This window comes from Periophthalmus magnuspinnatus, chromosome 2 (assembly GCF_009829125.3).
Source record: "Periophthalmus magnuspinnatus isolate fPerMag1 chromosome 2, fPerMag1.2.pri, whole genome shotgun sequence".
In the NCBI taxonomy this organism is placed as follows: Eukaryota; Metazoa; Chordata; class Actinopteri; order Gobiiformes; family Gobiidae; genus Periophthalmus; species Periophthalmus magnuspinnatus.
In genome coordinates, this window is record NC_047127.1 from 17,159,205 (window position 1) to 17,185,572 (window position 26,368).

A 26,368-nucleotide genomic window follows, 5' to 3' on the forward strand; every position below is an offset into this window, starting at 1 on the left:
TGTTTTAATATCATGGACACTGAAGTGAAAATTGAAAAAGACAAATGCACATTACAAAATATAGATACATTAAAACACAAAACAAAAATGGCTGTCAACCTCTAAAAAAATAACTGTACTAAAATAGGCTATTCAAATTTACTATCTCCCATTTTTTCTTTATGTCTTTTATATTGGAGCTACTGTGTCCATGTAAATCTGGATCAAGATTGTATAGGTCCAACATTTATTATAATGGCTACTATTTCTTATTGCGAAGTTATCTAGGCAAAAAAGAAAAGAAAAAAAAATAACACAAAATGCATGTTCTTAGATCTTGGTTGGTAGATCAAGTCTTATTATGGGGTCTTATTTTGAAAGAATGGGGTCTTATTTTGAAAGAACCATGTCGGGAAATAAGCTTTATATTACTGTATACTATTCGCAATTGTCAAAATGGCGCTGTTTGTCGTGGGATGCTGGAGCTAACCACCTCTTTTTGCACCGATTACCCTCAAAAAACACCCGGAAAAAGTGCTCATCTAGGCCGGGAGACGCGATGGCCACCTTGGACCAGAAATCACCTAACGTGCTGCTCCAGAGCCTGTGCTGCAGAGTGACCGGGAAGAGCGAAGGTAAGGCGGCTAACGACAGCGCGGGATCCCGCTCTTACCGCTCGAGCTGCGGTCTATCCCAGACACAGCCCCGAAAGTTGACATTTTAATAATGGTTTTACATCTTTACAAACATCTCCTTTACTAATCGACTTAAAAATCAAATCACAATTTCTAAATTTTATAATAAACATTTCGTCTTTAGAATTTTGTTAAAAAGTTATTAAATTCAGCCTAAATTAGGTGTCTTGCCAAACTTTAATTGTGTATTTTAAAGTCAACGCTGATTGGTTGAGCTAGAGGAAAGTGCGGCTCTGATTGGTTCATACACTTCCGCGTACCTGCTACCTGTACTATGGATCCATTCTAAAGCTAAATTATGATATTTTAATACATTTATCAGTTAAAAATCAGCCTTATGCAATTCCGGAGCCACAAATGAATATTGTGTCACGCTAAAATAATTCCGATTGTCACATATTTTAAGTAACAAATTAAATAATGACACAAAGATCGATAAATTGTTTTAAATCACTAACGTTACTATATCAATATATGCATCTAGCATAATTTATGCACGTTAAATACAATCAAATCGTCAATGAATAATATGCTGTTGTCTGGATAAGCGTATTTACTTAGCCTTGGTCTCTTGTTTTAGCATTAGCATGGTGTGATGGCAGCTCGGTCTTGAGTTACAACACAAGTGAACATTGGCCATAAAACTAATCTGATAATACAAGAATAACTGACAATATCACTTTATGAATGCATTTCTAGACTTAATATTCTACCTAGATAGTATTCAAGAATTGCCATGAAATAGAGCTGGAGACAGGTCGGAATTCTATGGTGGAGTTTGCTGTTTAAATGTTGGATGGCAGGTTTTTTGACCTGGTTTATGGTTAACATCTCTGTAATTACTGAACCTATCCACATGAAACAGAAATTGCCACAAAGTTCAACGTCTTCTCTGTCAGTATAAATAAACAAAAATGTCAATTTTTACAATAGCTTCATAAAGCCGTGCCATTATTCAACCCTAAAGATTCTGTGCGTTTACATGTGCATGTCCGGTTGTGATCGGGTTTTTTGAGTATCCTAGTTTTGCGTATGTCCATGTGTATGCTGTATCCTGATGTCAGTATTTTGGATAAGCCAGCATCCCGGTTAGCATCCCGGTTATAAGAAACTAGGATACTCTCTCTGGGATATCTTGATAGTATCCAGGATACTGTGCCATGTAGATGCAGTATCATAATTTCTCAAAGCGGATCCTACTGAACATGTGCAAACTGAAGTAACATTTCCAACATCCAACTCAAACAGTAGATTTTCTTTTGTTTATAGGTATAAAATTTACTTGTAAAAATACTTGCAAACTAAAAAATACAACCACACTTGAACAGCAGGCTAGTGTATGTGTCTGTCTGTGTTCCTCTTGAACTAAACTGATGTTGCGAAACTCTGTTGGATTTTTCAGCTCTAAATAAAGCCTTTTACTGAAGCTGTGACAGTGCTTGACTGTATATCTTGTCCCTTTTTTGCCAAACAACCGAACCAAAAAAACAACAACCTTAAGTTAGCAAAGTTGCCAACCTTGCTATATCTGTGCCATAGTTGGCATAGTAACCACTTCAAATATCCAGGATACTCTCATTGCGGATGTATACAGAGATATGAGTATCCTGGTTTCTCTGAGTTAATGCAAATGTCATGGCTTTACAACGTCCCAAACAAATAATGAGAACTTTCAACATTTGTGGCCTGTAAGTTTGGAGATTTCTTTAAAAGCGTGAATCTCCCATAAAGTTATGTAGACCCCTGCAATCCATGTGAGATATTGTAATATATATATATATATATATATATATATATATATATATATATATAATTATATTTTACCATTCTTTCCCTGTGTTTTGTCTTTAGCTGAAGTGGCTCACCAGTTCCAATATGCCGTGCGGGTGATCGGGAGTAATTACGCACCTACCATTGAACGAGACGAGATCCTGGTCTCCGACAAGATTAAAAAAGAACGTAAGTAATCTACCTTTGAAAACTGCAGCACAAAATAATAATTGATGCGTAGCAGCTGATGTCATTAACATTCCCTGGGGTGGGAGGAAGTACTGCTCTGTTTGAAGATCTATTAGACTTTAATCTGAGTTTTATTTTAGCACAATCTGACCACAAAGAGTTGGAACTACAACAAGTGATCTGTGTTGTTAAACAAGTTTTTCACACGTAAAATTACAGTCACAATTAGCCAACAATTTTTCATTTAGTCACTCACCTTTTTTTTTTTTTTTTAAATCAAAGACCCCTAACACCAGGACCGTGAAAGCTTGTATTGATCACAGAAAATGTGCTGTCTAAGTCCATTTTGCATTATTTCTTGAGTTTTCAGTATAAAAACATTTTTGACAGTGTTTGCTAATTTGTGCATTGTGTCTCCATAGTAGGTGTTGAACATCTCATCATAGAGTTACATGTAGAACACTGAATCTGCAACCCCAATTCCAATGAAGTTGAGATGCTGCGTAAAACTTAAGAAAAACAAAACATAATAGTACAGATTTGCAAATCTTTTTCAACCTATATTGAACTGAATAAACTACAAAGACATGATCAAACTTACAAACTTTATTGTTTTTATGCAAATATTCACTCATTTTCAATTTGATGCCTGCAACACATTCCAATAAAGCTTGGACAGGGGCAACAAAAGAATGGGAAAGTTGAGGAATGCTTAAAATACACCTGTTTGGAACATTCCACAGGTGAACAGGTTAATTTGAAACAGGTGAGTGTAATAATTGGGTATAAAAGGAGCATCCTCGAAAGGCTCAGTCATTTACAAGCAAGGATGGGGAGAGGCTCACCACTTTGTGAACAACTGCGTGAGCAAATAGTACAACAAGTTTCAGCTGACACTGGAGACAATAGCTGTTAACAGTTTCAGTGTAGTTAGCCCCTCCCCTCAGATAGATTTAAAGGCAGTGGCCACCAGCATTCTGACCAGAACTGGAGAAGCAGCTTGGATGAGCAGCGAAACGTCTTCGCTCCTTCAAGATTTGTCCAGTTGACAGATTTAACTTCGTTGTTTGCTATGGATCAGACCTGGACGACTGAGGGTCTATACAGACATTCTACAATATGACATAAAACATATGTATCTCCATGAAGAATGTTCCGAAGTATGGTTTTAACTTTCTATCTCCATGGAATTGCACAGGGGATGTGCCACCGCCAGAAAGTTAAATGCTGTAGTTGTAACCATTATTACAAAATTAATACATTTGCGATATGTTGATACTTTGCAGCTGAAGTCAACATTCCCTGGGGTTGCAATGCTAACTGTAGACACTGCTTTATCTGAGGCTTTGTTAGACTTTATCTGAGCTTTGTTTTAACACAATAAACCATAAACTTACATGTAACTACAACAGGTGAGCTGATTTGTGCTGTTAAAAAAGTCTCTCTCAAATAACATTACAGTTACAAGCGAGCTAGCATGAGCCAACTATTTTTAGTCACTGTCACCTAAACAGGACCATGAACACTCGTGTTGACCACAAGGTTCTGAAAATATGTTGTTTTAATACATTTTGTATTTTTTTTAGACTACCTTAACTTTTTTGACTGAGTTTGCTAATGTGTGCATTGTGTCTTCAGGGTTAGGGTTAGATGAACATTCCTCTGTAGCGATACATGGAGAACCCCTTCAGAGTGATGTCACTGCAAAGTATCAATTGTGCAGCCCTAGAATAATTCACTTTGTTTGTGGGTTTGTGTTGCCTCTAAAACCCTAAAAGCTTTATAATGTTGAATCCCACTGGACAGAAGAAGTGCCAGTGTGAAAACTATTGATTTGTCTCAACTCAAAATAACACTTTAAAGCAACACCAGCACTTTGTTTGGGCATCGTGTCAATGCAAAACTAATCTATGGATTTTTCTGGAGTTTAAACAGAGTAAAGTGGAAGAGAGGCCATTTACAGTGGTATATTTAGACTGTTACACTGACCACTGCAGAGGCTAAATCAGGACTGAATCAAGGGCTAAACCAGGACTGAACCAGGGCCAAACGAGGACTGAACCAAGAATGAACCACAGGTTAAACCGGGACTGAACCACTGGGCCAAACCAGGGGCCAAACCAGGGGCCAAACCAGGGGCCAAACCAGGGGCCAAACCAGGGGCCAAACCAGGGGCCAAACCAGGGGCCAAACCAGTCACCAAACCAGTCACCAAACCAGTCACCAAACCAGTCACCAAACCAGTCACCAAACCAGTCACCAAACCAGTCACCAAACCAGTCACCAAACCAGTCACCAAACCAGTCACCAAACCAGTCAGCTAATCAGCCACCTGCACTCTGGAGCGGGTGAGTGTGGTGTGAACGTGGCCAAACTTGGGCCGACCTACACAGTCCGTGGTGACAGTAAAAGTGCTTGGACTTGGGGGGGGGGGGAAGAGATCAGATCACGTATATTTGTATGAATGGGCTCTGCAGAGCTGCTGTTTGACACGGTCGTCTGAGGAGGCAATTTGGATCAATTTAATATCAGTGACTGTCTCCTGTTTCTGTTTGTGCAGGTGAGCCTGGTTCTGTTTTTCAAAAAGCTTTTTCTCCGCAGCCACCAGTGCGTACAGTCCTCACTTTGTTTTTAGCCAGAGGTGAAAGAAAAGATTATGCACACACATTTTCACAGGGCTCTGTCCGTTTGAAGCACGTTGTCATGGAAATAAGTTCAGCTGATGGACTCTCACGTGGCTCTTGGTGTGTGTTTGGGGTGAATGATGCATGGTGTATGTGAACAGGACTGACCCTAAAGTAAATGAAGCTAAATCTAGTGCACACTGGAGTCACTCCACAGAGCCACTAACATGTGTGAAAATGACCTAAACCATATGTTTTGTTGTTGTAGTGTTGAAGCAGAGAAGAGCAGAAGATGCAGCCCTTTTCTCAGAGCTGCATAAAAGACTACAAGGGCAGGTATGAGCAGATTGTTGAATACAATATCATCATCATTTTACACTCGGTGTTGTTAATATTATGGGATGTGTTTCAGGGCGTGTTGAAGCATCGCTGGTCTGTGCTTTACCTGCTCCTAAGTCTGTCTGAAGACCCCAGGAAGCCCTCGTCCTCCAGAGTGAGTCGAACACTCTGGTTCTATTTAAAGATCAATTGATATGGTCTTTTTCATGGCCTATGCTGATTGTTTAGAATCCAGAGAAATCAATGACAGAAAGCTCTGCCAATGTTTTTGGGCAGTATATGGGAGGCCCATTTTAATCATTTTCCCCAAATGTCATCTGCACTAAACTGGACACTTTATAACACCGGTCACTTTAATAAGCCATGTTTGCACTGTTGTTTTGATGCTGCTGTTGTATATATTTTCTCCCTTTTTAAGTATTTCATTTGATTTTTTAAGCATATCTTTTAACTTTGTGCATGCCCTTATTTGTATTTGTATTTATTCAGTGTGTTTATGTTGCACTTTTTCACCGAAGCAAGTTCCTAGTTTGTGAACTGTGTTCACAGACTATGGCAATAAAAGTCTTCTGATTCTGATTCTGATTTAACAACAAACTCACACGCAGCCCCTTTTTTACAACAAACCTTTACAAGAGCTGTGTAGTCACATTTTGTGCTGTAATATTGGTTAACATTAAATTGTTCAAATCAATCTGTATTCTTACGGCAGCAGATCGGCCTAAACTAAATCTCTGCCTTTACCTGAGGTTTATGGCCAACAGCCAATATACTAAAAAGTGTATTGGCTGTTGGCCAGAATCAGGGATAAACTGATATATTGGCTGAACTTTCAGGCTTTTAATTATTACATGGATCCAGCTGTGCTCCTGACCACGGAGGACACATTTACTGCAAGGACAGTAGAGTCTTCCTTAACTCTAAACTTAGGATGCTGTTTCAGTCCTGGTTTAGTCCCGTTTCAGTCTTGGTTTATAGTCCTTCTGGTTTCTCTTTTTTAGGTGGGCCCATACAGCTCTTTGTTTGCTCAGCCTCTTCCTCGTGACGCCCACTCCACGCCCTTTTACTGTACCCGCCCTCAGAGTCTCTCACTGACCTACGGAGACAGGACCTCCTCTGGTCTCACCTCTGGACTGGGACCTGGTCTAGGGGCGGGACTCGGATCAAGTCTTGGTACCAGTGGGATCTCAAGTCTCGGGGTGTACTCTATAAATGGACCCACCCCTACACCTCAATCTCTACTGGCTGGGTATGTTTAGTAAAACTACTACTAATTCAACTTTTACTTGTACAACTTTTCATACTACTACTGCTTTCACAACTACTACATATTCTGTAACTCCTACTATAACTAGTGGAGCTCAACAAAGATTGCCTGCTCTGGTTCCAGAAGTAAATTTCCTTAACATTTTTCACACTCAACTCTTAGACCTTTTGAAAAATTCAAATATTAAGACATCACATAGGTTAAACAGCTACCTGCTAATATCCATAACACGATTGTTTTCAGCCTAAGAAGCACATTTAAGATGCAAGATTCAGCAAATTTATAAAAATTTATAAAGTTTCAGAAACAGATTTGAAATAAAATGATAGGTCTTGTGGTCATTAGTTACTGGGGGGTGGCAGTCACTGCTGAGTGCCATAATACTTGTATTAGCACTATTACAAACTAATGCTAGTATGTTCTAGAGCAGGGGTCGGGAACCTTTTTAGCCGAGAGAGCCAAAAAAGTCACATATTTTAAAATTTATTTCTGTGATAGCCATACAATATTTTTTAACTCTGAATACAACTAAATGTGCGAATTTTTAAACAAGACCAAAAAGTTTAGAGTATATGAAGTCTCTGAATGTATTAATATTTTTTTTAATAACATCTGTGGGAGCCAAGATTTGGTTTACGTTTGGTAATGCGTGCAAATTCAGAGTGTTAATAATTTAATGTTAATAAATAATGTTTTAGTTAATATTTGATTTATATGTATAAGCTGCACTTGTTTTATTGCATTAATGTTGATTTTGGAAAATATCTTAGGATTGTCATTATTGAAGTTTTACATAAATATGTTACCGTCACTTTAAGAGTGATAGCACGCACGAGGGAAAACAGCACGCGCTGTGAGAACGTGTTAGTTGAGGCAGCGCCTAAAGACGGAGCCAAATGGTTTTCTTACTGTAGTATTGTTTATTTTTGAGAATTACTTGATTTGATTACTTCTGTATCTATTTATAATTGATTCATTACTTATTGTGTTAACAAATGTCAGCTAAGATTTATCTGAAAGCCAGATGCAGTCATCAAAAGAGCCACGTCTAGCTCGCGAGCCAAAACTTCCCGACCCCTGTTCTAGAGCTACCGCGACCACAGTTCTTATGTATGGATGCAACAGTTAAGTTATGCCCAAACTGATACTTAAGTACTTAATCGGGGATAAAGGTAGGATTTGGCAGTGGTGCGTAGTCAATTTTGGCGTTTTTAAGTCTATTTTCTTGTTTTATAGTCAGCCTCCTCAGTCGGCTCCTGCTCCTGTCCCTCCTCTGGGATCACGATTGGCCTGGGCTCTTCCTGTAAACCCCGCCCCTTCTGCTGGCCTGGCCCCACCCTCTTCAGCCACAGCTCCGCTCACTTGTGCACTAGCTCCACCCACAGCTCGCACAGCGCCATCGCCCAAACTGACGCTAGCAAGACGAGACGGAGATGTGACAGGTGACTTTAAAACACTTTCGAATCTGAGAGACTATGTTTTGAATTGCATTCGCATTCTAGAATTTGGTTGTTTCAGATGGAGGGCAACTGCCGATATAATCCTTTTGAGAGAGTCACTGTTTTTGAAAGAAATCTCCAAATTTATGATCCACAAATATTTCCACAATCACGTGTTTGGGGTTGAATAATAGCGCCACATTCTGAAGCTGTTGTGAAAAATGTATTTGACTTTTCTTTATTTATACTGACAGAGAAGACTTTGGACTGTTTCATGTGTATAGGTCCAGTGATTACAGAGATATTAGCCATAAACCAGGTCAACAAATCTGCATCTGACTATTAAACAGCAAATTCCACCTCAGTACTCTGTCTAAACTATAGGAACTCAACAATGTGCTGATGTCATATGAACACAACCTAAGTTCCACAGAAATCAATATTGTTTGCTCCCTACTAAATTTAAAGGCCATAAAACCTATTAAATGGATTTGTCTCTGTTCTCTTGTCTTTAGGAGAGGTCACGGAGGCTGTGCTCGTTCGGGACATTCTCTACGTGTTCCAGGGAATCGATGGAAAGTTCATCAAGATGAGCGGGCAAGAGGACGGATACAAGCTTGACCCCAAGGTACAGGACAGGAGGACATTGGAGACAATGGGGAGAGTATTGGAGACAACAGGGAGGCATCTAAATAATGTTGTCATAATATTAAAATGTTTGATTTTTTTTTAGACAATATTGTAATTTTCAACACAAAATGCTGTACAAAAAGTATTTATGTATTACACCATGTTGTCTTACACTAGTTCGGATAAAACTCGAAGTGAAACTGTTCAGAAAAGGTAAATTTTATTTTGTATCTATACTTACATGAGTATCTAGTTTCGATACTAGTTTTAGTATACTGTCCCTCCTCCATTAGTATCTGATTTTTGATACACGGGGAGGCATTTGACACACAGGGAGGAGGATGGGGGGGCATTTGCCACACGGGGATATGGAAGGACATTTGACACACCTGTTGACTCTTTGCAGGTGTCTCTGTCAAAATCTCTGCGTGACCTTAGTAGCAGACTCTCAGAGCTCGGGTGGCTTCACAATAAAGTGAGAAAGTACACGGACTCACGCAGTCTGGACCGAGCCTTTGGACTTGTGGGACAGGTGAGGTTTCAGAATGATGAAAATCTAGGACTGTTGCCTTAGTGATAAACAATTTAAAATTCATATGACGGCTTAGACTACTAATTTCACTAAAACATGAACATCATTCGATTTATGGCTTTACTAAAAATCTTTCCTGTCCATACCTTTTAACTAGGAACTATAGAGTAAACAAGAGCCAAAACTAAATTACTCAGTAATTTTGATCAGACTAAGAAAAACAACACCTTTTTATTTAGTTATATGAAGGTTTAAAGTATCTGTGTGAAAATGCCTTGTTGATGCTGATGACGTGGGTAGAGGGATTCTGTTTCACTACTACTACTTCCTGTAAATTTCAACTTTAACTGATGTAAAACTATGATAAATACTTAGCACAGGTATTATCCCACTAAACCAAGCCAGAATTAGACATGAAAACCTGTCGTTTGTAGTTTAACCCTTAAACCTTCTATTTAAATGTGTGTCTGTATGTAGAGTTTCTGTGCATCTCTGCATGAGGAGCTGAAGGAGTACTACAGGCTGCTGTCGGTACTGCACTCACAGGTATGTGTCCTTTAAGGAGGTTTATAAGTACATTTTTCTTACATTTTGTGCACTGGATTTTCAGTCAAATCAACCATTCTGAAGAATCCTCCTCTCTTCCCTTCTAATCTCCCTTACCTTCTCTGTCCCTCCCTCTCCTCCTCTCTCTTATCTCTTCTCTCTCCTCTCCCTTGTCTACTCTCTCTCTTCCTCTGATGGCTCACTCAGTGGCTCAGTGGATCACCCTCTCACCAGAAGCTTCCTTGTTCTCTCCTTTGCAGGGGGAGAATGAGCAGGCCTTCCCTCTCCTCTCCTCTGATGGACCTCACATTGTCTCAGTAGCTCAGTCGTGTGTCCGCTCACCAGAAGCTTCCTTGTTCTCTCAGTTGCAGGTGGAGGATGAGCAGGCTGTCCCTGTACTCTCCTCTGATGGATCGCTGACCCTGAGGAGGCTGCTTGTTTGGATGTACGAGCCCAGATTCAGACTCAAGACTCTGGCTGCGCTCGTCGACTTCTGCCAAGGTGTGTCTGCTCCTACCCCCCTACAAGACTGACTTCTAGATTAAATGTTCGATTAAAGGCCCTGTAGGTGATTTTTTCCCCATGTAAGCACAGTGTACTGTCTGCATCTAATTATAAAACTTTTTATTGTTAGAGAATCAGAAAGTGCATGTTAGTGTTCATTTTTGTTTTGTTGCTTTTCCGTGCAAAACTTTCACTCTGGTCTCTGACAGTTGTAAAAAGCTCTTATAAACTTATCGTGGTGAATACTTAAGATGGTCAGAATGCATAAGGTAAATGAGGAATAACATTGGACTATTGCAAACGTTTAAAATGAACTAGTTCTGTTTTTCACATTTTTAATACAGTAAAAATCTGGTACAAGTGACCTTAAAAATTATCATTTTCTGTAAAATGTTATGAAACAATATATTGTACCCCTACTCTGGTAACAGGTGTAACAGTATTGCTGTAGTCTAACGTGTGTGTGTATGTGTGTGTAGGCCATAAAGGGGGAGAGCTGGCGTCCGCGGTTCACGCCTATGGTAAAACAGGCGACCCTCAGATGAGAGCTCTGATCCAGCACATCCTCAGTCTGGTGTCACACCCTATACTGCACTGTCTGTGCAGGTGGATCTATGATGGAGAGCTGGAGGACACTTATCATGAGGTTTGTTTGTTTTTTTAAACATACTACAATCCAAACTGAACCTCTGTTGCCAGAGAGTTGCTGCAGATAGAGGACACATCTAAGTTTTTCCTCAGTATTTGGAGAGGCCATAATTTGCTTGCTGAGCTGTAGAGGCTGCACTAGCAGTGATTCATGATTGGCTGTAGGTGCTGGGGTTTTGTTAGTGACCATTTAGATCAAAAAGAGGCATTTTAGATTTAAACCAACTGGATTTCAGCATTAAATCTGGCAACCCAAATGAGAGACTCGTGAGGCTCATTCACAGCTTTCTGATTGGATTGAACCAAAAAAAACAAATTATTACTTTAGATCTCTGACCCTGTACTTATCCCTGGTGGGGACATGAGGAGGGTTTTTACCAGGACAAATGACTCGGAGCTAATGGAGCCACTCACTGTAAACAAACTATTTCAACTCACTATAAACTTGTTGGAGTTAAACTCCAACTGTATTTAAACCACAAACCGCAAATATATCACTGTCAGCAAGGTGAACACAACATGCAGCATTTAACAGCAATGAGGCATTAAATAAGTCCCAGTTTTATCCTGGTTGATTAGTTCCTGGTTCAGTCACGGTACAGTCCTGTCTTGTTGTTGTAGTTTTTTGTGGCATCCGACCCAAATGTGAAAACCGACCGACTTTGGCACGATAAATATTCTCTGAGGAAGTCCATGATCCCCTCCTTCATCACCATGGACCAGGCGCACAAGGCAAGTCTATTTATATATGTTAAAAGCCGCACTGTGGAACTTTCCTGCTGGAGAGTACGCGACCTTCTTGTCTCCATGGAGATGGCCACCATTCCAGGCACTACATTGCCTGGAATGGTGGCATTAAACTTGTCTATCTTTTTGTATTGCTCCCACATTTCTTGAAAAACATTGGTCTAGTGCAGGGGTGGGCAAACTTTTTGACACACGGGCCACAATGGGTTCTAAAATTTGACAGAGGTGTATATGTATGCATGTATATATTACATGAGTGATTTGACCTGTAACATGTAGCAGAGGATGAATATGCAAGACTCATTGTACAAATTGTTTTCCAAATGCATTAATTAAATTAATAATGAATTCATTAAATTTAAATTAAATAAGAAAAACTTTGAATAAGGTTTACTCTTACCTATTTTAATATATTTTGGTCACATTCGGTGGGCCGGAATAATAAATCCAAATGGCTGTGCGTGGCATAGTTTGCCCATGTCTGGCCTAGTCGAATTATCTGTTTGTTTTCATGGAAATAGGCTAGTTTAATGCTGTGCTGTGGAACATTCCAGACAATGCAATAATTTACCAGAAAAGTTATGCACTGCACCAATTAATTTTACCTATGGCTGTCATTTAGGATTAGTTAAAAAAAATAAAAAATAAATAAATAAATATTGTACATTTAGACATTTTTTGGGGGGATAATTTTGTTTTATAGTTTGGTTTCAATATTATCGTATATATTTACTTCAGCAATATATCACACTTCAAAATGTGTTATCATGACAGGCCTAGGCATCATCCTGCTTTAAGATTATTGTGTCAGTATTGTGACATAAATTAGTTTCAATATTATGGTGTATCACCTATTTTCTTCATCCATATATCGCAGTTAAAATTGTGTTATTGTTTCTACTGTACACTGAGATTTTTGAAAACCTTTTTTTTTTTTTTTTTTACCCAATCACAGTTGAAATATGGTGACTGAAGGCTTCTTGTTATAGGATATTTATGAATAAAGAGTATTAATGAAAAAAAAACAAAGGATTAGTTAAAAATATCTGTACATCTCATTGTTAAACATTTCAGCATCAAAAAATGTCCAAAATTATTATGAAATTTCTCAACAAAATCTGCTACAATTACAATGTTTGTTGTTCTAGGTCCTTCTCATCGGTAAATCCATAAACTTCCTGCACCAGGTTTGTCATGACAGAACTCCTCCTGGAAAGATCACTCCAGTTTCCAAAACGGCAGAAAACCCAAAGGACGGTACAAACTTTGATCTTTTTAAAGCAACTGTATGTAAGGTTTTAAATTTCATAAACATGACATCTATGTCCCCAGAAGCTTGATAAACATGTTTAAAATATATAGCTTTTACTATTAACAATTCTAATTATGATTTATTCTTAATTACAAAAACATGAAACATGTATGTATGTTATATTTTTGGTGTTTGTGGTTCTCAAGATGATTATCCAATCAGAAATCAGAATGAGCCTCATATGAATTGTTTCAGTGCTGGAATCCAGTTGGTTTAAACTTTAAAAGGACTTTCTCTGATCTCAATGGTCACTACCTAAACCTCAGCACCTGCAGCCAATCATGAATCAGTGCTAGTGCAGCATCTGTAGCTCAGTGTGTGAATTCTGGAGGTTCTGAGCTTTCACATGAGACCTGTCCATGTACTGAGAATGTATGTGTCCTGCATAAGCAGGTTAAGGCTCTGGACAATCTTGTGATTGTTTTACCTATTAAAACTGAGAGAGGAAGGATACCTACAGTTCCTTTAAACATACCCTTAATATTAAAACTGATTCCCCGCCCTCTCTGTGTGATCGTTAGTGATATGGATGAAGTTATAAAAGATTTCCCACTCTTCGGCCTCATCCAAATCTCCAAAGGTTCATGAGGAAGACGGAGGAGGCCATTTTAGATCGATCCTGTTTTTGCTTTTACACAGGAGGACATTTCCACTGCAGCATTGGAATCTAATGCAAGACAACGGTCAATAATGTGGAACAGCTGGCCATCTAAAAATACAATCCAGGCTGAACACAGAATATGTTTAATTCATTATAACACTGAGCTCATCTTCATTCAGAAAATGCTTCTCAACATTCTGACTGAGTGGCAGAACTAGGGCTGGCACAGCTGATAAAGTAATATCTCTATTAAGTAGCTAAGCTCTGCACCGTCACAGCAACAACAAACGATAGAGGGAGATAATGGACACTTCAGCTCAATACACATGTTATTTAAAGTGAAACTAAACCCTGATTCCACTTGTTTTGCTACTAAACTGTCTATATGGTATTTTAATGGCATTAGCTACTCTTCCTAGCCATTTTTGTCTGCTTTAATGCAAACTAGCTTTCTTCAAAAATACCAAAATCTAGGTTTGTGTTTGGACTCTGCATTTTCCAGTAGTTTATGACATCACACATGACTGATTACAGCCAGATATTTCTGATTACCTGGGTGCAGGGGCAGAGCTGTGGATACCTTAGACCAATCTCACTGTTCCTTATACCTCCAGACCCCACCCCTTCCTCCAGACCATGCCCCTCCCCACCCCTCACTCTCTCTTGTTTAGTCCCCCAGAGCCCGGTCCTCCTCCCCCGTCACGTTGCCTTTTTAGATTAGATTAGCCTTTATTGTCTCCCTTGGGAGAAATTTGTCTTGGGACAAGGGAACTCATGCCACATATAGAAACACATAACATACAGCACACACACAGTGGACACATCAATTAATGCAGTTCATAAGAAAAACAACCATTCTTTTAGTCCTATAGACCAGTGGTCCCCAACCACCGGGCCGTGGACCGGTACCGGTCCGTGGATCAATTGGTACCGGGCCACCGGCCGTCCAAGAAATAATTAATTATTTCCGTTATTTATTATCTGAGTCTGAACAATCTTTTATTTTGAAAAATTACCGGATTCTCTCAGTTACATTTCCGTCACGTTAACCCACAAATTAGCAAAATTAGTAAAAAACAGACGTCTTTGGAAAGTTTCTTTTCGAAGGGGAAAAGGCCCAGTGAAGAGACAGAAAAAGAACCAACTTCCAAGAAAAAGAAAGCTTTTAACAGACAATACCAGGAGTTCTACTTGAACTATGGATTTATTGCGACAGGTGATTCCCACAGACCAAGCCCGCTCTGCATAATATGCGGCGACCAGCTCTGTAATGAGGCAATGAAGCCTTCAAAACTGCTCCGCCACTTGGAGAGGCCCCCCCCCGGTCCACGGTAAAATTTTCAAGCGTTGGCCGGTCCGCAGTGATAAAAAGGTTGGAGACCACTGCTATAGACCACATAGACCATGCCCCTCACGCTTCCCTTGTACCAGGTACTGCCCAGTTTAGCAGCTCTATTTGAAATGTGGTTGTGAGCGGAGTTTCGATGTTTAGTCCCACTTTAAAGAGAGATGGGAGCTCTCAGTATGCAATTAGTCTAACCTGTCATATGCGCATTAACCCAGAGACACTGAAGGATGGGGCAGACACAGAGGACGCATTTTTACAGGGAAAGTAAAGTTTAAAATTAAGGGTCAGGGTCAGATATGATCATATTAGATCTAACCTGTTGTGTTCTCTGTGTGTTGTCCTGTAGCTGCAGAGTTGCTGTCTGACTTGGAGGGGGCGTTCCAGGAGAAGATAGACACAGCGTACTTCGACACCTCCAAATATCTATTGGACGTTCTCAACAGGAACTACCTCCTCCTTGAACATCTGCAGGCCATGAGACGATACCTGCTGCTGGGGCAAGGGGACTTCATCAGGCACCTTATGGACCTACTCAAGTGAGACCGGGTTTAGTAAGGTTTAATTCGGATTTAGTCCAGGTTTAATTCAGGTTTCCAGGTTTGAAGTTTAAAACTAAACATAGAATGAATCTTGATCAAAAATGGAGCAGAGGACGCATAGCATTCACAGATGGAGCAGAGGACGCAGAGGAGAGGGTCAGATGTGGAAAGAATGCAGAGAATACACTGATGGGGCAGGGGAATCACTGATTGTGCGGAGGATGCAGAGGAGAGGGCCAGATGGTGGAGAGAATGCAGAGAATACGTTGATTGTGCAGCGGACTCACTAATGGGGTAGGGTAATCACTGATTGTGCAGAGGATGCAGAGGAGAGGGACAGATGGTGCAGAGGAGAGGGACAGATGGTGCAGAGGAGAGGGACAGATGGTGCAGAGGAGAGGGACAGATGGTGCAGAGGAGAGGGACAGATGGTGCAGAGGAGAGGGACAGATGGTGCAGAGGAGAGGGACAGATGGTGCAGAGGAGAGGGACAGATGGTGCAGAGGAGAGGGACAGATGGTGCAGAGGAGAGGGACAGATGGTGCAGAGGAGAGGGACAGATGGTGCAGAGGAGAGGGACAGATGGTGCAGAGGAGAGGGACAGATGGTGCAGAGGAGTGACAGTCTCTTGTTTCAGACCAGAGTTGGCTCGTCCTGCTACTACTCTGTACCAGCACAATCTGACGGGGATCCTGGAGACAGCAGTAAGAGCCACCAACGCTCAGTTCGACCATGCAGAGATTCTCAAGAGACTGGATGTTCGGCTGCTCGAGGTCAGGATAACGTTATTTTTAGGTTTTAGGTTTGATTTTGTTTATTTTTCTGTAAATCTTGGCTCAGGTTTCTCCTGGTGACACTGGCTGGGATGTGTTCAGTCTGGACTACCACGTGGATGGACCTATAGCTACAGTAAGAATAAACTTTTATGAAGCTACGGATTTTTTACTATACAGTACATTTGTCTTTAGCAGACTGAATAGTTTTTGACAAAGTTTTTTCAAATGTAAATAAAATGTTTGAATATGGTTCAGAATAAATCCAAGACACTACCAAATAAATCTAGTCTTGATTTTGTAAAGGAACCTATATTACACAAAAATGACTCTTGAAAGTTTTACACCATGTTAAAATTTTGTGACCTCCTCAAACACATGGAGTTGTGTTTTGTTTTATTCACACATTTGAACAACCCTTTATTATTGGTCTGTTAATATCTCCACAGCTGAAAATGCTTTGTTCCACCTTGTGATGACACGAAGCTGTAATTTTCAAGTTAACAGCTACCTATTATCTTTAAAAATGCAGTAGAGTGTTTTCTGTTTGAGAGAAGAACTTAAATAAATAATAATAATAAATATGCAGGGTTTGTGTGTTAAGCATGACTGAATGAAACAAACACAACTTCAGGTCTGTTTGTGATGAGGAAACATTATAAAATCAGAACATGGCGTAATATGGGCCTTTTAAAAGATGTATTATGTAACTTTTCTGGTAGGGCTTTCGGCATCTGCTTGTCTCCATGGAGAGCTTATTGCTTTGCTAGAATGCTCCAGAGTAAGGTATCAAACTTCTATCCATGGAGACATCTGCTTGTCTCCATGGAGAGCTTATTGCTTTGCTAGAATGCTCCAGAGTAAGGTATCAAACTTCTATCCATGGAGACAAGCAGATGCCAAAAGCCCTACCAGAAAAGTTACATAATACATCTTTTAAAAGGCCCATATTACGCCAACTTTTCTGGTAGGGCTTTCGGCATCTGCTTGTCTCCATGGAGAGCTTATTGCTTTGCTAGAATGCTCCAGAGTAAGGTATCAAACTTCTATCCATGGAGACAAGCAGGTGATGCCAAGCCAAGGTGCAGATCTGTGCAGAGGCTATTAAAGCATTGTCGAATCTTGCATTTTAAATGTGCTTTTTGGGCTTAAAATAGCTGTGTTATGGATATTAATTACCATGTAGCCTTTGTGATGTCTTTGAACTCTTAAGATTTGATTTTTTTCCAAAAGTGTATGGGGAAAAATGAATGGAAATTTTACTTCCAGAACCAGAGTGGACTTAAAAGTGGGTGGGTCTGTGGAGCTCCATAGGAAGCAGGCCCCTCACCAGAAAAGTTGCATAGTGCAATTTTAATTTAAACTACATACTACACTACACAGCTCTACACAGCTCTTTTCTAATTTTTTGTTTGTTTTAATGTCTCTTTTTGCAGCATTTTATATTTGGTTCTAAACTTTTCTCAATGCCACTTCAGGTTTTCACGAGGGAGTGTATGGGACACTACCTTCGAGTGTTTAACTTCCTGTGGAGAGCCAAACGGATGGAGTACACTTTAACAGACATTTGGAAAGGCCACATGTGCAACGCCAAACTGCTCAAGACCATGCCCGGTACGCCAGATGCCCCCAGCCTCTTCCCTGTGTGTCAGATGCCCTCCCTGTGTGCAAAGATGGTTAAATGTTTTTTCTATTTTTTTCCTCAGAATTATCTGGCGTTTTGCATCAGTGTCATATTTTGGCTTCTGAGATGATTCATTTCATTCATCAGATGCAGTACTATATCACCTTTGAGGTACTACTGCTATTAAAACTACTACTGCTACAACTGTTGCTACTGTTACTACCACTTTTACTACTACTTTTACTACTCCTCTCACTCCTTGGTGGTCTGTTGATTTCACAGCTCTGTTAGAGGAGGGTGAGGTCGTATTGAGGGAATTTGAAGATAAATCTTGTTGCTGTGGTTTCCATTTCTATCTTTATCCCTAATAAAACATAAGAGATATGCACAAGGTCAGGCAGACTGTAACTTTCTGGACGTGGCACGTCACCTGCATGATTCCATGGAAATAGAAAGATAAAACCATACTTTAGAACAATCTCCATGGAGATAGATATGTTCTATGTCATACTGTGAAATATTACAGCCAAACAAACAATATTTCAAAACAGATTGTGCCATGGGCTCATTTCCATCTGCTGTCCCACATTTACACTTGACATGGACACTGCAGGCAAGGTAAGTGAAGTGTCTTGCCCAAGGACACAAAACAGTTTGCACTAGGACCACTGCTGCGGCACTCAGTCTCCCATCCAAGTACTAACCAGTCCCAACCCTGCTTAGCTTTAGAGAACAGATGAGATCAGGCTTGAACAAGGAGGCACTTCCAACCACCCCAATCAGTCACTCACTTATTGTAATGAAACCTAAAGTACTGCATTATTATGCAATTATTGGACTATAAGCTTTCTGAGTACATGAGGAAAACATATTTGTGTGTACCTGTCTGATTTTAGAATGTTACATAGGATTTATGCTGCAGACCCTCAGTCATCCAGGTCCGATCCATAGCAAACGACGAAGTTAAATCTGTCAACTGGACAAATCGTTGTAGGATTGAAGACGTTCCGCTGCTCATCATCTTCAAACATCTTCACTCCTACAACGATTTGTCCAGTTAACAGATTTAACTTTGTCGTTTGCTATCGATTTATGCTGTACTTGTATGAGAGTATGTGACATCATGGGGAGATTCTGTATGTATATCTATAGCAGTGGTCCTTAACCTTGTTGGAGGTACTGAACCCCACCAGTTTCATATGCACATTCACCGAACCCTTCTGTATTGAAAAATAAAATATTATTTCCAAATTCAAGACATATGTATGTTTTACTGGTGCACAAAATGAACCGTGCATTAACATCACTGTGTTCAAAGAATAAAACCAATACAATGCATGAACTCACAACAAATTACATACATACCTTTTAACAAAGACTTTACCTTTTTTAATACTACCACACTGAAATGATTTTAATTTTTAACCTTATGTATTCCAATAATGAACTTATTGTATTTATGCTATTTATTATTTTTTTTACATTTTAACACACACCCATCATCTAATTTCCATCGGGTTACAATAATAAAGAATATTTACTGCAAATCAGTGTGACTTCTGCTGTTGCCTTTGAGAGACCAGTTCATAAACGCGTGGCTTCACCTTGGCACTCTCATGTCATTTTCACAGCCATTTTCACAGTCATTTTTATGTCATTTTATGTTTTTATGCCGTTCGAACGGCTCATTTAAGTCGGGCGGGTACTTCGATAGACACATCAAAGGTGCATTTGTCAAATTGGGACACGGCCAACATCTGGAGACGCTCACAGTCCGTGAATCATATGATTCGGGTGCGTGTCTTGACCTCCACCGAACCCCTGAGACTGACTCACCGAACCCCTAGGGTTCGATCGAACCCAGGTTAAGAACCACTGATCTATAGGGAAAATATTCAGCAGCTCCCATGGCGACACAATGCACACATTTGTAAACACTGCCAAACAAGTTTTACGATTCTCTGAAAACTCATGAAAAAAATACAAAATGGATTTAAACAGCACATTTTGAAAAGCAAAAAGGTGAGGGTGAATAACTGAACAAACTGTTAGCTAATGCTAGCTAGCTTGTGACTTGCTTAACAGCACAAATCAGCTCACCTGTTGTAGTTCCAGCTAAGTCAGATATTTATGGTTAGTTTGTGTCAATAGAAAGCTCAGATTAAAGTCTTGAGTAACAGACCTTCAGTGCCTCCAGTTTGCAGGTATAGAAGTATCAATATTATCAGTAAATGTATGTGTGTTTGTTATTGTCAGGTGCTGGAGTGTTCTTGGGATGAGCTGTGGAACAAAGTACAGCGAGCTCAGGATTTGGACCACATCATCTCTGCTCATGAGGCTTTTCTCGACGCAGTCATCAGCCGGTGTTTACTCGACAACAACAGCAGGGTGCACACTCCCCTATGTCACTATACACTAGAGCAGTTTATAAGTTAACCTGAGTAGGAGGACGGGTCAGATTTGCTGTTTAACTCTCAGATGGAGATTTGTTGACCTGGTTTATGATTAATATTTCTGTAATTACTGGGCCTATCCACATGAAACAAAAACTCACACAAAGTTCAACATCTTCTCTGCCAGTACAGAATAACAAAAGTCAAATGTTTTTTACACAGTAGCTTCAGAAAGTGGTGCCATTATTCAACCCGAACGTTGTGATTTTTGAAAGGACTTAATAAGATTAATATAACAAGTTTGTAGAGCCAATCCCAAACTAATTATAAGAAGGTTCAAGATTTGTGTTTTTTTGTTTTGGATATTTCTTTAAAAAACAGTGAATCTCCCATGGTGTTACATAGACCCTGCACTCCATCTGAAACTGACATAATCAGATTCAGACAATTTATTTTATATATATATATATATATATATATATATATATATAAAAATAAATTATAATTTTTTTTTTTTTTTTAACAGGCTTTGTTGCATCAGCTCAGATCCATCTTTGACCAAATCATTGAGTTCCAGAATGCCCAAGATACGCTGTATCGTTCTGCTCTGGAAGAGCTGAGTCTGAGGCTACAGTATGAGGAGAGGAAGAAGAAAAGAGAGGAGGAGGTAAGAGAGAGGGAATCATTGTACTGCTCTGTTTTGGGGAACTAAGATACATGACCGTTTGACCCAATGTTGGTGTGCGCTAGGCGGCTAAGCAGGAGGCAGAGGGGAGAGAGGAGGAGGGTCGTCGTCGTGTTTTATTATCCAGGGAGAGGAGGAGAGACAGGAGAAGGATATAACACATGTTTTCTTTTGCAGGGTGAGTGGGGGGTGACGGTTGAGCAGGAGGCAGAGGAGCACAGGAGGATCCAGGACTTCCAGAAGACCATTCCAAAGATGTGCTCCCAGCTCAGGATCCTCACTCACTTCTATCAGGTACAAATTCAACTCTAGAGTATTGTTTAAAGCCAGCTGTCCATGGCATGATTTTTGCCGTCTGGACAAAGGTCAAATTGCAGTCAAAAGATGAGCTGCTGCTGAGATCAAGCCTGTCTGATGACAGTGATTGTAATAGATTTTGAATGGTGAAAATTCCTTAAAATGGTGCCTATAATTGGGAAGCTGAGGCCCATGAACCCTGTACAAACCTAATGTTGAGCACAAAGTTGTATATATCACTGACATGTACAAACTGTTACTGATAAATTTGTTTCTATATTTGTTTTTATCCAGAGCATCGTTCAGCAATTCCTGGTTTTGCTCATGACGAGTACAGATGAAAGCCTCCGATTCCTCAGCTTCAGACTCGACTTCAACGAGCACTACAGGTTAATATATACGAAATATAGTAAAAAAAAAAAAAAGGATATTAAAAAAAAACATATATATAAAATGTATAACAAATATAAGTATATATGTGCAAATATACCATAAATGCACCATTAATATAAGGAAAAACACTCCACTAGAACTTTGACAAACACTACAGCTTTAAACTACTGCCATGTTTCAAATGACAGCACACCATTCAACAGGCCAATAATATTTAATACAGAGGAGGTGGCTAAAATTAATAGCTTCAAAATGTTGATTCTTTTTGTAATACAGTGAGTTCTTGGCTCTAGTCACTAAGAGAAATTATCATTTTTAACATTTGTGCATTTATCTTTTGGATATTTCATAGCAAAGTACAATGTAATCAATAGGAAAAACTGGCACTTGAAAACCACTAATAGAAAATATAAACCAGAAATGTGATCAAATATAAAAAAAAATAATAATTCAACCAAATCAGAACAAAACAAACTGCTTTGTCACTTGAGATAAGATTTAAAATAGTAATATTAAACAAGTAAGATCTCTTTTTATACTATATATCCATTACACTCAAGAAACTCTATTCTATTTTATTGTAAAAAAAAAAAAAAGAAGAAAAAAAAAAAAGATTCACAAAATGATACTATTGTTTATAAGAGTGAGATTTTAATAATGCAAAATGAGTAACTGATGTGTTTTCCTCTTTTAATTAAAGTTTAGTATTGTTTTAAATCCTATGCCATCTCTACTAATGAACTGTTGTTATTGATATTCATTTTGCATTTCAATTTAAACAATTTTTAAAATATTAAATCTGAAAATGTATACATTTTCTTTTTATTTTGAAATGGTGAATTTTTTATTATTTTTCCTCCTTCTCCTCAGAGCCCGAGAGCCGAGGCTGCGAGTGTCTTTAGGAGCCACTAGAGGGCGACGCCTGTCCAACATTTAACACTGAAAGCTTGTATCCCGTCAAGGACTACAATTCAATTCAATTTCAATTCATCTTTATTTCGGACTCGTGGTCCATTCAAAAAACAGACAGACAGTAACAATACAAAACAATAAACATCTATGTTTTAAAAAGACAACCATACCAATGTCTCCACATTCTGGATTGGTAGCGAATTGCACTGCATCTTATGCTTGTGAGTGACAGTAGAATTTCATTTTCTGACTTGTTCAGTCTGCAGATAAACCTGTACATTAAAGTTCTCAGTACAGCTTGCAATGTATTCACACGTGCGGTGACAAACAATTCAGTCGCACTGGTCCATCGTGGCCTCCTCAAGAGCACCCGCAACGCGTCATTATAAGCCACCTGCAGCCTCTGTAGACTGGCTTTTTTGTACTGAGTCCAGAGGTGAGCAGTGTATAGTGGTGTGCAATATGATTTGTTGTGCATACAACATCCTGCATTGTCTATAAATATCATCATCATCTGCCATGTCCGCAGTGATGATGTGCCCAAGATATTTAATTTTAGCTGTAACATTCAATACAACATTAGACAGGCAAAAATCAGGATACCGCATGTGTTTATCCTCTTTAGTCCTGCAAATCATGATCATGCTCTTAGTTGCGTTATACTTGATGTCATACTCCACACCATAAGCTGAACAGATGTTGAGTAGCTGCTGTAACCCAGCGGTGCTCGGACTAAACACAACCAAGTCGTCTGCATACATTAAATGATTGAGGACAAAATTCCCAGCCACACATCTAGTTTTACATCTTTTGAGCTTTGTAGACAGTTCATCTAAATACAAGTTGAACAGAACTGGGGACAAGATTCCTCCTTGTCTAACCCCATTGGTGACTCTAAATGGGGCAGAAACCCTGTTTCCCCACTACTACAAATATGACCGACATTCAAAACTACCAATCACAGTTCAACAAGGACTACAAAATCTTCAGTCCAACATATAAATAACCAACCACATGAAAGAGCTATTTGAAATGGTTCAGGAGGACTACAAAAATGGCTGACCAACTAATCTCAATCAGCGATTCAACAAGGACTACAAACATGGCTGCCAATAGGTTTGATTACTTTAAATTTAAACCCAGTTTCACTCCAAAAGTTCCCAAATTTTTCTTAAAACCTTCCCAAACTGAATACTTGTGATCAAAATTTGCTATTATATTTTAAATTTTTTGGACATTTTGGCAAAAGTTTAAAGAAAACATGACTTTTTTTTTTTTTTTTTATGGAATTTGGTTGAAAAATGTTAAGGATTTTCGGTCTAAAACTGTTGTCCCAATCCTATAAGCCCCCGTTTACTGTAATATGTAATAAAGATGTAATAGCGAAAAGTGAAGATTTGGGTTTAATGTTGAACAAAGTTAGTATTTGAAAGAATTGAAAAGAACTCTAAAATACTGGGCAGATTTTTTGCTTTTTAAGATTAAAGTTGAATGGAAGTCGATGGCAATGAATACATTTAAATCAACTGCTTTAGTCATTGTAACTTTTCTTGGTCCTACACCTACTTGTTGCCATGGAGATATTTTTGCTTTGCCTGGAATGTTCTGCACTATGACATTAAAGAGGGGGTATTTTACTTATTTTATTAAAATTCTAACCTATTTAGATTACAATGTTACCTTTTATTTTTCTGAAAATGCCCTCCCCTCTCTTTTTCTCTATACCCTAAGTCACTCTCCCTTCAGAGTGCTATCATAACAATCAGCGTTCATGACAATAATGAAACTACAGTGTTCCCTCGTTTATTGCGGGGTTGCATTCCAAAAATAACCCGCAATAGGTGAAATCCGTGACGTTGAAGGCTTTATTTTTTACAATTATATATATTTTAAGGCTATAAAACCCCTCACTACACACTTCATACACTTTTCTCAAACAGGGATTAACATTTTCTCGCATTTCTCTCTTGTATAAACACTCTCAAAGTTCAAACCTTCGTAGATTTAAAAAAATAAGCACAGTATTATAGAACGAAACCAAACACTGTACTGTACTGTAAATAAAAATGACAGCTTTTGGAAATACTGTAACAAATTTTATTTTAATGATCAACCTATGAGGTTGGACACATTAGTAATGATTAATAGTGACTCACATGTATTTCACACTTCCTCTGACCGCGCCTCTTCGTCTCGGTGCCCCTCCTCTGTAGAGTCTAGTAATGATCTTTTTTCACACTAAAGCAGATTCCATTCTTATGATGGTCTTGTTGCGGGCAGTTGGAACCCTTTTTGCATCCTTGAAAACTTATTGCTGCTGTTGTCCTTATATTATTTTTCTCCTTCTTTATGTGACGAACCAAAGATTCATTTATTCCGTAATGGCGCCATACAGCCACGTAACTTCTACCTTCCCTCAGCATGTCCAGAAGTCCAACTTTTTCTGCGATTGTTAGCATCTTCTCCTGCCCTAGGGAGGTGTTCCAGGCATGTCCCACCGGGAGGAGGCCCCAGGGAAGTCCCAGGACACGCTGGAGGGACTATGTCTCTCGGCGGAGGAGCTGGAGGACGTGTCTGGGGTCAGGGAAGTCTGGGTGTCCCTGCTTAGACTGCTGCCCCCGCGACCCAACCCTGGATAAGCGGAAGAAAATGGATGGATGGATGTTAGCATCTTCCTTGGCCTTTTTGATGCGAGCGATGTGCCTTTGTTTCATCAACATTCTGGGTTTTGTCAGGGAGAAAACTTTCATAGTCACACTGTGATTGGACATTTATGTAAATTTGTCAAGCTGAACGCATTCTGTACTATACAGGAGATGTGGCACGTCCCTTAGCCAATCAGGACACAGAACACAATGCGTGTTCATACACTGTTAAAAAAGCATGCAAAATTGCACACAAAAAATCTGCGAAACAACGAGACCGCAGAAGGTGAACTGCAATATAGAGAGCGACCACTAATGCACATCACATCAGGTTTGTCAAGTTGCGGTGTACAGTTGTGCATCATGTTTTTATATATTTATGGAAAATTGTCATGTGGGAGCATGGGTGACTCAGGCTCATGGGCAGAGCCTTGTATGGGATCGTACTGCTAACTGTAAGGAGTGTTTGAGTATTTTAGCCATCTCTCCCGGCCCTATTCAAACATTGATGACATCTAAAGCTTCTTCATACATGTTTTTGATGAGTGAACAGAGTTATAACATGAAAAGCTCCAAGAAGTCTATTTTGCAGAATCTTTAAACATCTCTATCATGTATGTATTCCGTAACAAGTGTAGTCTGTTAGTAAATCCCAGGGCCAGCATTTTTCTCCATTGAGTTTCATTCATTTGATTCCGTAAAAAATGATTCCAGACAAATATTTTCTTTAAATGAATATCAACTTCACAATTTTAATTTAACTTCAATCACAGTATTTTTAGTTTTGTTTTTGAATTCATACATTTTGTCAGACTTTTATATTCAAGGTACACCACCTGGTTGTCTTCTTGGAGATGTGATTGCTTAACTTTGAGAGTTCCACAGTATGGTATTATGCAAAATAGTTTTTTCTCCCATGTTATAACATTGTTCCCTC

The 26,368-nt window shown here is 39.3% G+C and overlaps 1 protein-coding gene across 1 annotated transcript; it reads left to right on the top strand.

Annotated features, from left to right (window-relative positions):
* The first annotated feature begins 418 nt into the window (after positions 1–418).
* tubgcp3 (tubulin, gamma complex associated protein 3) lies at positions 419–24,800 on the top strand. Its single transcript, XM_033980299.2, has 23 exons — positions 419–614; positions 2,526–2,633; positions 5,526–5,593; positions 5,670–5,750; positions 6,598–6,845; positions 8,100–8,305; positions 8,818–8,930; positions 9,339–9,464; positions 9,942–10,010; positions 10,376–10,511; positions 10,994–11,160; positions 11,784–11,894; positions 13,058–13,166; positions 15,517–15,706; positions 16,347–16,482; positions 16,550–16,618; positions 17,961–18,096; positions 18,189–18,277; positions 20,363–20,494; positions 21,026–21,166; positions 21,362–21,478; positions 21,776–21,870; positions 22,745–24,800. Exons 1-23 carry the CDS (start codon positions 539–541, stop codon positions 22,809–22,811), a joined length of 2,790 nt encoding a protein of 929 aa, XP_033836190.1. The 5' UTR covers positions 419–538; the 3' UTR covers positions 22,812–24,800.
* Positions 24,801–26,368: the final 1,568 nt, after the last annotated feature.

Bases quoted from the DNA above. Each gene is read 5' to 3' on its own strand.
- tubgcp3 (XM_033980299.2), top strand. From the start codon at position 539: ATGGCCACCTTGGACCAGAAATCACCTAACGTGCTGCTCCAGAGCCTG. The intron at 8,306-8,817 runs GTGACTTTAAAA...TCTTGTCTTTAG, and splicing joins ACGAGACGGAGATGTGACAG to GAGAGGTCACGGAGGCTGTG. The intron at 10,512-10,993 runs GTGTGTCTGCTC...ATGTGTGTGTAG, and splicing joins GCTCGTCGACTTCTGCCAAG to GCCATAAAGGGGGAGAGCTG.